The following is a 17,681-nucleotide window of genomic DNA, read 5'->3' as shown; positions in this document are numbered from 1 at the left end:
GCAGGACCTTGGTCAGAGTAGGCCATGGTGCAGGGACTAGGGCTTCCGGGTACTCCTCCGTGTGAAGGTTATCTGTTCCACGTCTTCTTCTTCTGATGTGTGTGTTGCCTCCTCTGTCCTTGTTGTTGTTGGTTGTGAAGGGGCAACACACACCTCAGTGTTAGAAGACATGGAGGCAGACATCCCGGGGGCTAGTCCCTGTGGACTTAGGAAGGGCAATACTGCAGCAAGGAGGGCCTGCTGGTTTCTCAGAATGGCAGCCACATCCCGATGGTAGGCAGCCAGGTCAGCCCTGAGGGGTTCCATGTTGCATTCGTGCACCCGTTGACTGGCTTGCATTCTTAGTTGTTCCGTCAACTGGATGACAGCTGTGGCGATTTGCTTTTGTGTTTCTACAAGTTCCTGCATGTGCGATGTTAGTGCTTGCATCACAGCTGTCTGATCAGCAGGAGGGATCATGCACGAACGCACCCTCTCAAGGCTGGCTGCCATAGTTTGCATCCCCACCCGCACCTCCTTGGCCAGCTCCCGCTGGACCCCAACGACGGTTCTTTCAAAGCTGGTTCCAGTGTCGTCGGAGTCCTCAGCTGTGTTGGAGCTGGCAGGTATTACATTTGGGGTGGCAGGTGGGTCTACTGGGGTGGCTGCTTCTTCTGGGCTCCTCCTTGGGACTGAAGGTGGGGTTTGGAGGCTTCCTAAGACCATGTTGAGGGTTTGTGGGGAGAGGTTGATGGGGTCGTCATCGATGTCATCAGGGAAATCAGGGTCAGGCATATCGGCAGGAGATCCATGTTCCTCTGCAATGAAACAGGGTACAATTAGTGTGTCTGTGTTGTAACAAGTTTGCAAACAGTTACAGGCGTTTGGATGCCTTATCTTTGGTGTCTGTTTTTTTCTGGGTATCTGCTGTCCTTCATATGGGCATTGTTGTAGGCCTATGGCCCACCTGTGTGTCACATGTGTGATGTGGAGCTACCAGACTTGTCTGCCTAATTGCCGCTAGGTGTTGCTTTGTAACATTTTGTGAATAGGCATCTTTGTGTCCTACTAGTCCCTCCGTGATTAACTATTCTTATGTAGAGACATTTTCGAGGGTGTGTTCTCATTATCCGACCTGAGCTGACTTGCTTACGAGGCAGCAGGATAGCTAATGGTGTGATGGACTGAGTCTGACCCACTTTTAATTGACTCTGTCACCCTGATTCTTTCATTTTGCTCTAGCTAACTAGCATTGGCTCATGTCTCCCACAGCAAAGGAATGATTATACATCCGAGCGCATGACATCTTTGGAACTTTTCAGGGAAGTTGTGGTCACTCAGATCCCAACATCTTCACTCTTTTCCAGTATGAACTCATACACAAATGTCAAAGACAGTATTTGTTTCATATGATGATCTCTTTGAACAACTGACTTGTCTATATTTAGGTGTGAGCCACAATAACCCAAATACTTCAACATGGTAGACTTGAAATAGTCAGCAGGAGAGTAAGACATTGGTCGAAAGCTATCATGGTGCCTAACAGTTTGTACTCTCCCTCTGCTTGTTCTATTTATAGCACAGCATGTTAAGCTTCTAGCCTGCCTGTCTGAATCACTGGGGAGACTTCATCCGTCATATCTGAGCAATGGCCTGTGATCTGTTTTTGCATCTGCAGCAAGGCAGGCAGCGTCTGGTGTTTCTCTGTTTGGAGACTCCCTCTTGTGTGTCTTGGGACAAGGAAGTGATTTTATAAGTCATAAGTCATGGTGATGAGATAGTTTCCCTACGCAGGAATGCCAAATCAGAACCCCTACCCCATCTATCCGCAAAGTACCAGACTGTATCCTTGACTGGGGCACAGAGTGTATCTGTTCTGGCACACTCCAGTGCAGATGTAGGCAAAACAGTGTGATTGGACTTATTAACAACACCCTAGGACTGGCTATTTGGTATATTTCCTGATAGGAAGGCCAATGAGAAGCATGTAGTGCAAAGTGCTCAGAGGCTCTTAGATGTGAGCATATGCGTAAGAGTACATTCAGGGTAAGGTGCAGAAAGGCCTACAGCCTGAGGCTAATGCGCAAAGTATACATTACACTTGCCAGAATACACATTGACTGACTGTGGGTGTTGTGAGTGCCCTGCCAACACACTTGCCTCTCAGGACCTGCCCCATTCACTTTTGATTCACATTGCATGCAGTGTACATGTTCCGTGCCATTTCCTATGCATGTTCATGTTTGGATGTGGTGTGGATGTAAACATTGTTGATGTTTGAAGATGAAGGTGGGTCATGTGTGTTTGATTGTATAAGCCTGTTTATCGTATGAAGGTCCGATTTGTTTGTCGGACTTTGCAGGTGTGTTTGAGTGACCAGTTGCCTATGTCTCCTCCTCAGGTGTTGTCTGAGCAGTATGACATTAGTGATGTAGCCTTGTTATCCAGGCATGTGAGGGACCCTGACGTATGCAGCATGTGTGTGTGGTTGGTGCTGTGTGGGTCCTATTGCTGTTTACTTTGGCTTATGTATGTGTCAGGTATGGACATTGGGCATTTGAGTGTACTGGTGCGTTTGTATTTTTACACTGACTTGTTGCGGATGTCAATGTCACCCCCTAATTTGTGTATGTATATTCCATGGGGAGGTTGCTGCCATTTGGTACTGTAGCTGCACAGAGATGAGAGGCGTTATTGTAAGGTGTTGTGGCAGTTACATTGCAGTTGTTGCTTTGCCTACTGGGTTACTGATAGGGACCTAGTTGCTGTAGGATAGATTTTACAAAACAAGTGCCTGGATGTGAGTTTGCTGTAGTGGCCTTCCTACCTGTCGCTGCTTTCCCTTGGCTCTATTGTTGTACTTACAGGATGTCCCCATGGGGCTGTACTTGTTGCTGTGTTTGGTGGTGCCCCAGCTTCAGTGTGTGCTAGGCATGCCCCCCTACTGTGCTCCTTTACCCATGCCACTCTATGTATATGCTGACTTACATGCATTGTGTAGTAGGTATTCCCCCCCTGGTTGCAGTTAACATTAGTGCATTATAATTCCCCATGCGACTTACCCTGCATGTGCATTGTGTCTTGGTAGTCTGCACTGTCCTGCCCTTGAATCCCTGTGACGATCTCCTCGGGGATGGCGGCTGCAACCATCTCCTCCATGTGGTCCAGGGCCTCCTGTTGTGCTGGACTCCCACCTCCAGTCTGCATTGCTGCCTTCCTGTTCCTGGCCATTTTCTCTTTGGTCCTGCGTTTACAGTCATGCCAGTGTTTCTTACACTCAGTGACTGTGCGGCGTTCTTCAGCCACACTGTTGATCTTGTCCACTATTTGCTTCCATATGGCCTCTCTCCTACTGAGTGGCAATTTGGATGTAATGAAAAGTTGGTGCTGGTGTTCCGTCACCTCTCTCACCAGGATTTCCTGCTCCTCTTCACTGAAGCGACACTTTCTTTTCTTTTTTTGGTTATCCTGGTTTGTTTGTGGGACCTCTTGGCTGGTTCCTGGTCTGCTGTCATCATCCTGGGCTCTGTTGTGTCCACTGGGATCCATGTTGGCTCTCTGGTAACACTGCAGTTTTCGCGCTAGAATTTGACGCAATTGCGTGAGAAAAACCAGCGCTTTCACGATTGCGCTGTCGTAAATCGGGCCACGGTGATGTGCGTCGCCTTTACGTGGTTTTTCCTTACAACTTGACGCCGCTGTGTGCGTCACAATATCCTGACGCCCACCTGTTGGTTGCGCCGCCGTACGTCAAAGTATAAATTTGACGCCCGCACGGCGCATCCAAATGGCGTTAGACGGCGCAAATTTTTTTTACGCAAAACTGCGTTAGCGCAGTTTTGCGTCAAAAAGTATAAATATGGGCCTAAGTCTTTAAAAAAATATATATTATTTGATCCCCCCCATCCCCATAGTTCTCACTGCCCTCCCCTTAATTTTTGTGCAGGCCACCACTGCATCAAAAACCTGTAAAAATGAACACCATCTAAACGGTGAGGCCATGAATGTGGCCAGGCGGTTGATGGATTGGTTCAGAGACTGGAACCTGAAATCCGATTAATAAAGGCACACCATTATTTTTCTTTGTTAGTCATTCGAAGGGGCGGTGGATATTTTTGGAACTAGGTAGAATCATGCAGTTGCATTTCAATCTTCAAAACATGGTTGATTGTCACATGGATTTTTCTATTCCTTTTTTTCCTGATATTGGGCTGCACTCACCTCACGATTGCCTTTTTGCCTCTTCTCCTTGAGGCGTTTGACAGCACTCGTAAAAAACAGCAGCATGTCATTGGGAAACAGACAGAAATTCATTTTTTGCAGGATAGGAATGAGGAATGGAAACAAAACTAGAAAGAAAAAAATAATTGTTGGCATTGGTGGAATCACATAGTCGAAACAAGAGTGTAATAATATTTATCAGCTGAATCTTACCATCCGAGGATTCTTACCATAACTAGGATTCAAATTAGTAGATACTTTGTTAGTCCTGAATATCAAAATCATTTACTGTTATGGGAAGGGAAGCAAATTCAATTGTAAAACATGTTGGATGAAGCCTGTAAGGATATAGAAGGACTGACTGGGTGTTAAACATAGCCAAACAGCCTTCTACTTTAGTGTGGGATGGAAATCTACATTATTTCTCAAACCACCTCTTTGAAATAATGTTTACTATAACAATAATAATGGATTACTAATATTTTTATTTGTTGTTGGCTAGACTGTCTTTTGTGTTATGGAAATGCAATAAAGAAACTTGAACACAAAAAAGAAATAGCGTTCACTCTGAAACAAACCTTCTCAGAGAATGTTCGTAGGATCTGGAAAGGCCCTGTCCTGCATACAAGACCTACACTTATACTTCTGATCTTCAAATCCAATTTCAAGGATCATTTCATTTACCTTTCATTACAATTATGAATGTTTTGAAGATAAACATACCTTGCAGATGACACAGGGTTAAATTACCACATTACTCTATACTATATGGGCACTGCAACTCACTGAGGAGGTTTGTGACCATATAGAAGAAAGAGGCAGATTTATTTTTTAGGGTTGTGGACTTCGATGTGTGAGTGGCTATAATCAGGGCAGATTTTGTTAGTCTAATCCAAACACAAACATAGTGTGGCCACGTCTCAGATATCAGATTGTCTTGTGGAGCCTAGGGTAGCCCACAAACCTCTTAAACCTACAGAGTAGTCTGTGGAACAAAAAATCTAAACTAATCTGAAAGGTCTTGTCTTGTGGTAATATAATTCGACACAGCTTGTCACCCCTAGCCACCCCTAGTCACCCTTTACTTGAGTACTGTTAAAACAATGGAAGAGCAGGTGACCAGTTGCAAAACCACAGCTGGAACGTACTTGCCACAAAGGCAGGATAAACCTGAATATTATGAAGGTTTTTAGTAAATGCAGTTTAAAGAGGCACTTCTATCTAATTTAGTCATTAAGGAAAGATTACATGTTATATGCATTTGGAAATATATCTGAAAGTGGTCTCTGATGACTTGTTACATGACATCAGTGATCACATCACTCTTTAGTTGTAAAGAACAACAGTGTTCAAATTATTAATGAGTATCAGGGTCTCTATGAAAAAATAAATGTAAAGAAGTAAAAGGCATTATAGTTAGGCTCTGAATTTACTTCTACAAAAACCATAGAAATTCAGCAGTTATAGTTAGAGTTATTTCAAGTAACAATAACTCACGCCCTAAGGTAAACTATAACTCATGCTCTTGCCATGCACAGTTTTCTTATCAATACTTTTCTTGCAAATCTTGCAGTGATAATATCAAAGATGCCATAGAAGATGTCATCAGTGATACAGTATGTGGCGTGATTAGCTGTGGCCTTCTCCGAACTGTTGTTTTTAGATTAAACACCGTACTCAAAGAGTGTTTCCAATATATCTGTAGGTGATTGTTAATGTGAACTATGTTACGTGCAATGCCATAGGAATTTATACAGCAAAATGCGGGAAAGCAAAATTTTTGTGCTCCGAGCTATATCTGCTGAATTTCTGTGGGTTTTATTTTTGTTCAAAACATTAATGTTGTCACTGAGAAATTCACCCAACTATAACGTTACTTAACCCCTTTAGTGAGGGTCACGACCAGTGCCCGATATATATATATAAATATATATATATATATATATATACAGGGAGTGCAGAATTATTAGGCAAATGAGTATTTTGACCACATCATCCTCTTTATGCATGTTGTCTTACTCCAAGCTGTATAGGCTTGAAAGCCTACTACCAATTAAGCATATTAGGTGATGTGCATCTCTGTAATGAGAAGGGGTGTGGTCTAATGACATCAACACCCTATATCAGGTGTGCATAATTATTAGGCAACTTCCTTTCCTTTGGCAAAATGGGTCAAAAGAAGGACTTGACAGGCTCAGAAAAGTCAAAAATAGTGAGATATCTTGCAAAGGGATGCAGCACTCTTAAAATTGCAAAGCTTCTGAAGCGTGATCATCGAACAATCAAGCGTTTCATTCAAAATAGTCAACAGGGTCGCAAGAAGCGTGTGGAAAAACCAAGGCGCAAAATAACTGCCCATGAACTGAGAAAAGTCAAGCGTGCAGCTGCCACGATGCCACTTGCCACCAGTTTGGCCATATTTCAGAGCTGCAACATCACTGGAGTGCCCAAAAGCACAAGGTGTGCAATACTCGGAGACATGGCCAAGGTAAGAAAGGCTGAAAGACGACCACCACTGAACAAGACACACAAGCTGAAACGTCAAGACTGGGCCAAGAAATATCTCAAGACTGATTTTTCTAAGGTTTTATGGACTGATGAAATGAGAGTGAGTCTTGATGGGCCAGATGGATGGGCCCGTGGCTGGATTGGTAAAGGGCAGAGAGCTCCAGTCCGACTCAGACGCCAGCAAGGTGGAGGTGGAGTACTGGTTTGGGCTGGTATCATCAAAGATGAGCTTGTGGGGCCTTTTCGGGTTGAGGATGGAGTCAAGCTCAACTCCCAGTCCTACTGCCAGTTCCTGGAAGACACCTTCTTCAAGCAGTGGTACAGGAAGAAGTCTGCATCCTTCAAGAAAAACATGATTTTCATGCAGGACAATGCTCCATCACACGCGTCCAAGTACTCCACAGCGTGGCTGGCAAGAAAGGGTATAAAAGAAGGAAATCTAATGACATGGCCTCCTTGTTCACCTGATCTGAACCCCATTGAGAACCTGTGGTCCATCATCAAATGTGAGATTTACAAGGAGGGAAAACAGTACACCTCTCTGAACAGTGTCTGGGAGGCTGTGGTTGCTGCTGCACGCAATGTTGATGGTGAACAGATCAAAACACTGACAGAATCCATGGATGGCAGGCTTTTGAGTGTCCTTGCAAAGAAAGGTGGCTATATTGGTCACTGATTTGTTTTTGTTTTGTTTTTGAATGTCAGAAATGTATATTTGTGAATGTTGAGATGTTATATTGGTTTCACTGGTAATAATAAATAATTGAAATGGGTATATATTTTTTTTTGTTAAGTTGCCTAATAATTATGCACAGTGATAGTCACCTGCACACACAGATATCCCCCTAAAATAGCTAATACTAAAAACAAACTAAAAACTACTTCCAAAAATATTCAGCTTTCATATTAATGAGTTTTTTGGGTTCATTGAGAACATGGTTGTTGTTCAATAATAAAATTAATCCTCAAAAATACAACTTGCCTAATAATTCTGCACTCCCTGTATATAGATGTTTCTATAGATTTATCCATGTAGATAGATATATCTATATAGAGATCTATATACATATATACATATATATATATATATATATATATATATATATATATATATATATATATATATATATATATATATATATATACACACACATATATATATATACACACATATATATATATATATATATATATTTATATATAGATCACTTTTGTCAGTGCATGTGTGGTTTCCCTGGGGGCTGCAATCGGCCCCCAGGAAAACCAGACCCACATTTAAAAGTGATCTATATATCTTTATATAAATATATATATATCATATATAGGTATATATATATATATATATCATATATATGTATATATATATATATTTGCCACCAGTTGTCTTGCAGTTGCAGCTTGCGTCTTCAAAGCAGTGCACGTACTTCAACTGACGTATTTCAACTGCAGCTTTTAGGCAGCAATAAAAAGTCAAGTAAGTCTTGTGATTATGTTTCTGCTACAAAAGGATCAGACTTTTGTCTAGTGGCAGTTTTAGTGCCATAAAGAAGCGCAGAAGGTTTATATGACTACTGCAAAGAGCAAATCTGTATTTTATGTAAATAGCTGAGTACTTTAGTAAAGTCAGCCACTACCTGCGCTATAATACAAATGTAATGTATGTGCGGGTGGGGAGTGGCTATGGAGAGATGAAGAGCACGTTTGCTGGGTGGTAATGAGGGAATCCGAGGAGGAGGACATGGAAGTGGGAGCACCAATAATGATTATTGGACTGGGCGCAGGAGGTGCTAAAGACTGTGACGAATGGTATGTGACAAGGTGTTTGAGTGTCTTGAAAGAACGTGCTGATTGAGGGAAGAAGTGCAGGTAAGTTGGCCTCTACTGTTGCACGTATCACACACACACACACCAGTAATTTTGGGACTGTCTATGTAGGCTAGTGTTTTAGAGCAACAGTTTAGCCAATAGCAGAGATGGCATCTTGATGGATGACTGCTGCTGATGTCACTCGGGTTATAGAGGACAGCTCTGACATAGGATCAGAGACTGGGACAGCAGATACTGAGACAGCATCTGAGGGAAAGGACAATGGTGCAGACTCTGAGAGTGATTTTTCAGTTGGAGGAGTCCCATTGCATAACTCCTTCCAGTTCTGTTGTCCCTTCACAAGCACAGTCTGTGCAACAGGGCAATAGTGGGTTAGCCCAACCCAGAGAGCAGGTGAATGTGGGGGCAAGCACAGAGAGGGTGCTCTCTTGGGAACTCCCCAATTTAGTTCAGCCCCAAATTCCACTGCCCAAATTGTACTGTGGAGACATCAAAATTATCTATGACTAAACTAACTGGTTTTGTAAGGCAGGCACCTGTGTTTTTGGTCCTGGGTTCGGCGGATATATAGGGAAACATACTAAACCCAAACATTTCTGGAAACTAGACATCCGGGGGAGTCCACAGAGGTGTGACTTGTGTGGATTCCCCAAAGTTTTCTTACCCAGAATACCCTGCAAAGCTGAAATGTTGAATAAAAACTCTATTTTTCTTGCATTTCTGTCACAAAAACTACAAGAATATGCTGCAATCCACAAAATTCCTACTACCCAGTGATTCCTCACCTGTCCTGATAAAAACACTACCCCACCTGAGTGCCTATACCTAGTGCCTGCATAAGGAATGGATCACCCCAGGGTCAACAGTTGCCTCATGTGAGTACCAACATTGACCGTTGTGTGATCTATTCCTGTTGCGGGTACTAGGCCTACCCACACAAGTGAGGTATTCTTTGTGAAAATGTGATGTGTCCACGTTGTGTTTTGGGGCATTTCCTATTGCGGGCACTAGGCCTACCCACACAAGAGAGGTATCATTTTTATCGGGAGGCTTGGGGGAACGCTTGGTGGAAGGAAATTTGTGGCTCCTCTCAGATTCCAGAACTTTCTGTCACCGAAATGTGAGGAAAAAGTGTTTTTGGCCACATTTTGAGGTTTGCAAAGGATTCTGGGTAACAGAACCTGATCAGAGCCCCACAAGTCAGCCCATCCTGGATTCCCCTAGGTGTCTAGTTTCCAAAAATGTGCAGGTTTGGTATGTTTCCATAGGTGCCAGCTGAGCTAGAGGCCAAAATCCACAGCTAGGCACTTTGCAAAAAGCACATCAGATTTCAATGTAAAAATGTGATGTGTCCATGTTGCCTTTACTGTCGCAAGCATTAGGCCTACCCACGCAAGTGAGGTACCATTTTTATCGGGAGACTTGGGGGAACACAGAATAGCACAACAAGTGTTATTGCCCCTCGTCTTTCTCTACATTTTGTTCCTTCCAAATGTAAGACAGTGTGTAAAAAAGATGTCTATTTGAGAAATGGCCTGTAATTCACATGCTAGTATGGGCACCCCGGAATTCAGAGATGGACAAATAACCACAGCTGCTCAATACCTTATCTTATGCCCATTTGGGAAATACAAAGATTTTCTTGGTACCTATTTTTCACTCTTTATATTTCAGCAAATGAATTGCTGTATACCCGGTATAGAATGAAAACCCATTTCAAGGTGCAGCTCATTTATTGGCTCTGGATACCTAGGGATCTTGATGAGCCTACAAGCCCTATATATCCCTGCAACCAGAAAAGTCCAGCACACGTAACAGTACATTGCTTTAAAAAATCTGACATTGCAGGAAAAGTTTACAGAGTAAAACGCGGAGAAAAATGGCTGTTTTTTTCAGCTCAATTTTTCCCCCAAAAAATTTCAGCTGTTATTTTCTGTAGGAAAACCTTGTAGGATCTATACAAATGACCCCTAGAATTTTGTCTACTTTTCAGAAATACTTAGCTTTCCGGGATTCAGTGTTGGTTTCACACCCATTCCTGTCACTAACTGGAAGGAGGATGAAAGCACCAAAAATAGTAAAAATGAAGTATGCCCCAGTAAAATGCTAAAATTGTGTTGCAAAATGTTGTTTTCTGATTCAACTCCGCCTGTTCCTGAAAGCTGGGAAGATGGTGATTTTAGCACCGCAAACCCTTTGTTGATACCATTTTCAGGGTAAAAACCACAAGCCTTCTTTGGCAGCGCCACCATTTAAAAAAAAAAAACAAAATTTTGGTGTATTTCTTGGTCTCCTCCAGGGGAACCTAGAAACTCTTGGTACCCTTAGAATCCCTAGGATGTTGGAAAAAAAGGATGCAAATTTGGTGTGGATAGCTTATGTCAACAAAAAGTTATGAAGGCCTAAGCGCGAACTACCCCAAATAGCCAAAAAAGGGCTCAGCACTGGGGGGGTAGGGGAAAGGCCCAGCAGCTAAGTGGTTAAACCTTTGTTTTTTTCTGTGAATTCCTAGGTTTTTTCCAAAGTAAATTAATTTATTTTGTGAGTGTATGTGTGGAACAATGACTGTATAGTAAATCCTATGAGTACTGATTATTTTGAATAGGAATATTTTTTATTGGAACAATGTGAAACGGTTCACAGTTTGTAAAATGTTTCTAAACAATGTAAACAGATTAATATAGCTATATTTATAGTTGAGATTGTGAATTTCCTCAGTTCCTGTAACTCTCATATTGAGACATGCTGCCCAGCAATCTATTTTGGAGGTGTCATAATTCCAGCAAGAGGCTCGTGAGCAGCATGCGGGACACTCACAAGATGGTAGAGTTGTAAGTTTCATTGTAATGCTTTGTATGTAGTTATTGATCATGTTTTCAGTTATGATTTAATGATAATCTAAAATAGAATAGTAATTGAAAAATGGTGAGTTATTATTATTAATATATATTTTTTTAATTGATAGATTGCAAGATGCAAACGGGAGCCGGTCGCACAATCCCCTGAGCGGACTCCGAATGGGCTGAACTTTGTGTTTGGTTCTTGCGAAACACTTGCAAGATCATACATTTGGAATTGAGTTAATAACAATGTTTTCTTCTCATTATCAACAAGTTAGGACATTAGAGATGTTGATTAACTTAGAACAATTAATTATGTATTGTTCCTTTCCAGGTATAAAGCAAATTTGTTATTTTCAGTCACGCGAGTAACTCACGAGGCACTCATGAGAGGACCGGGAGAGGAAATACACAGCAAGGAAGGGTTGTGATTTAATCATATGGACGTTTTTATTTAGAAAAAAAAGATTTCCCTATTTTATTGAGGGTACACATTTCTGGCTGGCTCTCATTCCCTTTTTGCCTTCCAACAGAAACAGAAACAGGTCTTCATCAGATTTTGATGAGCAGCCGGGATCAGTTTCACCAGGTCAGTCAACTCAGCCTCCCAGGGAATCCTTGGCATGGCAGTTCTTCGACATGAGACAAGGTGGCAAAAATGTTTCTGCAAAGTATGTCATCTACAAGAAGGAGCTCAGCCTAGGGAGCAGCAATAAAGAGAATGTATGAGTACACCATAGGCATGTGGAGGCACCTCAGATCTCTGCATCCACAAAGGCAGATGACAGGTGTGTGTTGTAGTGTGTGTGGAGGGATGGCCCTCTCCTGTCTGATGCCTCACTAAGATGATGGGTGTGCAGAGTAGAGTGTGTGGATGGACTGGCCTCTCCTTCCAAACCTCTCTGTGAGATGACAGGTGTGGATAGTAGGGTGTGTGGGGGAATGTCCTCTACTTTCAGACCTCTCTCTCAGATGATTGGTTAGTGTAGTAGGGTGGGGGGAGTGCTAGGCTCCTAGGGCAAAATGTAGCAAAGGTTTTTACCCATTCTGTGTCTATGGGAAAAAGTGTTTGTACATATGGCCCCTACTTTCATACCTCTCTCAAATGATGGGTGTGCATAGTTGGCTGTGTGGATGGACTGGCCTCTCCTTTCAGAACTCTCTCACAAACAATGGGTGTGCGCAGTAGTGTGTGGGGAGTGACTGCCCTCTCTTGTCAGACCTCTCTCTCATATGACAGGTGTGCGTAGTAGCATGTGTGGATGGAGTAGCCTATCCTGTCTGGCCTCTCTCCCAGATGACAGGTGTGCATAGTAGGGTGTGTGGATGGGTTGACCTCTCCTTTGAGACCTCTCCGTCAGATGAAGGGTGTACTTTGTAGTATGTGAGGAGGGCCTGCCCTTTCCTGTCAGCTGTCTCTCTCAGATGACAGGTGTGCATAGTAGGGTGTGTGGATGGACTGAGTTATGGTTCTGGCTCAAATGAGCAAAACCACTGTAATACACTAGTTAGGTTATGAAATGTATGCCATAGCTTGCATCCCCTGCCATACTTAAGTCTTCCTTCATCACCCTTTATCTACTGCCATTTGCAAATGGGTGTTTTGTGCATGGCGGTTAATTTGAGTTATGCATTGAGGACCTTACATTCCATAAGTGCAGAATTTCTGTGGTTTTGCATGCTTCAGTGAGAACTATAGTTCAGTTTTTAACTCTGGTTATGTGATAAATGTGAGACTTTCTTGGTAAATTACATTTTTGGAACAATGATGGAAACTACTAGTGTTTGAGCCTGTGCAATTGTATGACAGGCTGCACCATTGCGTCCAAGAATAATTGGGATGCAAGTCAGCATTTAAAGCTAAAAATAGGTGTGCATACTTGATTTCCTGGAAGAAAGCATACATGTATATCTCTGTGACTCAAAAGTGACAATTACAGTCTTAGACATTTAATGTCAAGAAAACACGCCTGGGTGCTAAAATTTTAAGGCTGAGTCTTGTTAAATGTCACACATGTTATAGTAGACAGATTACGTTAGTAGGATCAGATGAGACTCTTTTAGGCAGGTCAAGTCCGATGAAGGTCTTCACTCTATCCTTTCTCTCAAAGTATCATGTGAGCCTTGCCCTTGTTTTTCAGCCATTTTTGCTCTCAGGTGTTTCTCGTCTCTTGCATTTCTGAAGAGCTAGGTCAATGTTTCTGCATGTCAGGGCATCAGTGTTTTCACAAAACACTGGCATAATGAATACAGATTGGATTTCATAAACTCCTAATTTGACAAAAACTCATGGCAGTTAGAACTTGGTTCAAAGGTCTTTGCCCAGACCCAACATAGGGCACTCAGAGCTTGTGCAAATGTAGGGTACAGTGGATTATTTAATTGACCTTTGTACCAGTGTAAACATTAACATCAATTAAGGAGGAGTAAATCAAAATTGTGAAAACAGATCTCCATAAGTAACTACCTCTTGGGTACGATGCTGGATATCTAGCTAGTCTAGCTCAAATGCAAGACAGGAGATTGATGCAAATTGATGTCACAGATGCCAATTTCTGTGTTAAGACAGAAGTCTGAAGGCCTATGGTCCAAGGCACCAACATTTACCAAATTATTTCAGAGAAAGTGGTTTAGAACCTCAGGAATTAGGCTATTTTTTTAAAAGAGAGAATTTATGGACAAATGGTAAAGACTATAGTTCAAGTACGAACATTTGTGTCACTCTAAGGCTGAATAAAAAGAATTCTTATTGAAGACAATTAAAATGTTGATAACAGATGTTTTGCAACCAAAGCCATGACAGGAATTCAGGAAGCACTAAGGGATGCATTTAAAATGCCCACATCTTCGATCGTTTTTGAGATTGCGTGCGCTAAAACCTGCAAAATGGGGACTAATGTACCCAGCTGTTTAATCTAGATTTGTCTAGAACAATTCTTCACCTACCTAGCCATCTATTGACATGTTTATTTGTAATGTCTGCCACATGATGACATTCCTAACCACACCCATCATTAACTCTGTCTCCAATAAGCTTTTGCAATTTCAGCAAGGGCACAGAGAAAATGATTATGCAAGAGATGCTAGACCACAATGAGGAGTCATATTAAAGTCATCTGAAGAGCTTGCCTAGGAGATATATAGATTTTTGTACTGGTCAGACATTAGTGCCTGGTATTACAATCATTTGAAGTAATATACAGTATGTTTTGTAGACAAAAGCACCTTGATACTTTTAGGTTATGTAAAGGTGGTCCTGACTGCAACATTCATGGCTAAAAATGCTAGAGTCATCTCATTTGAAGGCAGAACTTGTGTGTACTACATGACCAATCACAACTTCAGAGAAATGATAAACAAAAAGGAAAATCATGCTAGTATAACAGCACATGCTGGAATCAAATAGATTTTAAGTTAAGTTATGTCTAAAATGCTCTTTAACAGTACAAAATGACTCAGGATTCTTACCTATGACAATTAACAATGGGTTAATGAATCTGAAATTAAAGAGTCTCCTTCCATTAGTAACAAAGGGATCTTTCGGGTTGTTCATAGAGTCTATGTTCACACCAAAGGAGGTACTGATGACCACATCAATACTATAGGAAGAAAACATTCTGAGCAGAAAGGAAATGTAAATTGAGTTATTCATTGTGTAGCTCAAATCCAAATTCTAGAGCTAAATCATCAATATCTTCTAACAGGCAATAATTTCAAGTGCTATGTATGTGCTGATTACAAACGTCGGCACTACGTTAAACTATCTCACCTTCGTACCCATAAGCGGCAAAGGGAAATCTATAAACTGTACAGTGCTTAGACCCGGGTACCAGAGGAATGGGGTAAACAGATCTATTATTACAGTGATTTCATACGTTTTACATCATTACCAAGTAAATATTTTCAAGATTTTTTTATGCGATTTCAATCCTGTGCAGCATGAGTCGAGCATACATTCAACAGACATGCAAATTTAAGGAGCTATCTGGAATGATAAAAAGCTCAAATTTCTCTAGAGATATCTGGAGCATTATCAGCATGAAATACCACATTCACCTTTTTTACAGATCTTTCCTTAAACTGTTTGTTGAATTGTATCTGTTCACAGTTATACAAAGATGCCACACCCTCAACTCACATCTTTCTGCAAAGAATGGTCAACACAGAAATACCTATGCTGAAAGTATTAAGTTGACATTGTAAGAGTTAAGTCCTGATCCTGAGTGGGCCAGAATAGGAGTGGAATTTTCAGCACCCAGTAAATGTCTCTACACTGGTGTATGGTATTTATCAGCTGCAGTAAAATACATTTTATTCTGAGTTTTTTGTGGGGGAAATGTAGTTATGAAATGCAGGATCGATTGTTTACCATAACAAATTCCACATGTTCCGCTTTTATTTTAAGCGCCCTTTTCCTCTGATAAATTTTGGTGGGCAATAATTACTACAGTTCATCAGGTGAAAATTGTGGAAGGTGTGGTTTACTGTAAAACTTGAATTTCAATCATTTGCACACTGCAGTTGATCTTTATGTTGCAACCACCGTTCCCTTAGATGTTCATCCATCAGTTTGACGATATCCACAACCCCCCTTCTTCAAGCCTCCTAGACTGACCCACACCCATTCTCAACCTTATACAGCACATTCTTTTAAATCCCACATTTTTCAAGTGTTTTCAAGAACAAAGACTCATCATGCACCCACACTACTAACCCGTCTTTCCAAACCACCCAAATCCGAATCATTACCTCTCCATTTTCAAGTACTTGCTGTTCCAAAGCATGTATAACCTAAATCATGCTCCACACACCTTTAAACTCCATCAGTTTTGAAATCCCATTATTCTTTGCATTGTCAGCCTCTCATAACCCACAATATTGCATCATACCACAAAACTGTTAGTATCTAAAATGCTCATCACATCCCACAAGCCTTTGACACCAACTACACCAAACAGAGACCATTCCTTTCTCTTACATTTTTAGCTCACACAAATTGAACTTATTCCACTTCTCGTAATGCTGTAAAGAATCCCACAATCTTTTAACGTTACTACTGAGTTCTACAATTGTCAGCATTTGTTCAACCATAAAATCATGAAAGGGAGGTGGCTAGTCAATTACAGGAGTTTGTGAATAAACAGACCTTGTTTCATGACTTGCACCCAAGGCTGTGACCATCAAGAAGCACCAATCCCAGAATGAACCTAGATGAACAACTTTTCCAGTGTAGAGAAAAACAGACCAAAAGCGCTAACATTCCTGCTCCTAGCAATGTGCACCAAAACATCCTCCAAGGATCAATACAATACATGCAGAGGATGTGCACTATTTCTTGCTCTCACTCTAGAGGAGAGTAATATCAAGCCAGTTTTTCACACCATGAAAAAAAGGTTTTAGTATTATCTCAGAGTAGTAAACAAATGCTACCAAGAAATAGACCCAGTTGAGAACCTTTGCACCACCAGAACTTTCCCTCGAATACCGAAGCATGGTAACCACCAACACAACTAGTTTTTTTAAGAGTAATCTTTACTGCATCATTACAAGATATTTTTAGGTTCGATTATGCACGACTACTTGTTGAAATATAGCAAGATTTCAATAAGTGGTGTTACTATAATTTACCTCGCTTAATTATAAGTAGGATTAATATCATCAAAATGGTTACCCTACCACAGAATCCATTCCTTTTTCAGACACTAACAAGTTATTTAAAAATGTTTCTTAAAAGAATCAATGGGATGATTACATCATTCATATGGGGATTCAAACGACTCAGGGTAGCAAGGAAAAAACTATGCCTACCCTTGGAAAAGAGAAATGGTCTCTTCCCACTTAGCGGCCATATCTCAGATGCTTCAAAGACTCATGATTAAGGTGAATAATTGCCAATATTGTACGATTCTTATGACAAAAATGTTAGGAAAATATAATTTAAATGGTTATGTTTGTAAATTCTTAAAAACCAAAAAATAAAAAACCATTAGGTTTCAAGTTCTCGGAGACTTTTGTCAAATGTATGCATTACAGATCAGACGATCAAAGATAGATAGTAAGCAGCAATGTCTACTAATATGGAACTATCCAGAACTCCCTGAAGATCTGTCTAGTGTAATATGTGAAAGGGCCGAGAAAGGCTTATTGAAACATACAATTTAGGAATCATAAAAGGTTTAGGGCATTGGAAGAAGTTGGACAAAAATTCAATATTTAATTAAAAAGACGTATTTGCAGCTGAGAATTACTTTTGGGACGCACAGCTTGGACGAAAGTCAGATATTTTAAGGGAGAAGTTAGACCATC

General features: G+C 41.1%; 1 protein-coding gene across 1 annotated transcript in view; it reads right to left on the bottom strand.

Annotated features, from left to right (window-relative positions):
* The window catches only part of LOC138261213 (cytochrome P450 3A21-like), a 223,842-nt gene that overhangs the window by 105,728 nt on the left and 100,433 nt on the right, over positions 1–17,681 (bottom strand). The window contains exons 7-8 of the mRNA XM_069209966.1: positions 14,844–14,992; positions 4,201–4,328 (exon numbers count right to left, since the gene is read on the bottom strand). Of these exons, the coding sequence (XP_069066067.1) occupies positions 4,201–4,328; positions 14,844–14,992 (277 nt within the window). The remainder of the gene's footprint in view (positions 1–4,200; positions 4,329–14,843; positions 14,993–17,681) is intronic.

The sequence above is a fragment of the Pleurodeles waltl genome, chromosome 10, assembly GCF_031143425.1.
Source record: "Pleurodeles waltl isolate 20211129_DDA chromosome 10, aPleWal1.hap1.20221129, whole genome shotgun sequence".
In the NCBI taxonomy this organism is placed as follows: domain Eukaryota; kingdom Metazoa; phylum Chordata; class Amphibia; order Caudata; family Salamandridae; genus Pleurodeles; species Pleurodeles waltl.
Note: the sequence above shows the minus strand (reverse complement) of the source record. Positions and strands in the feature narration are given on the sequence as shown.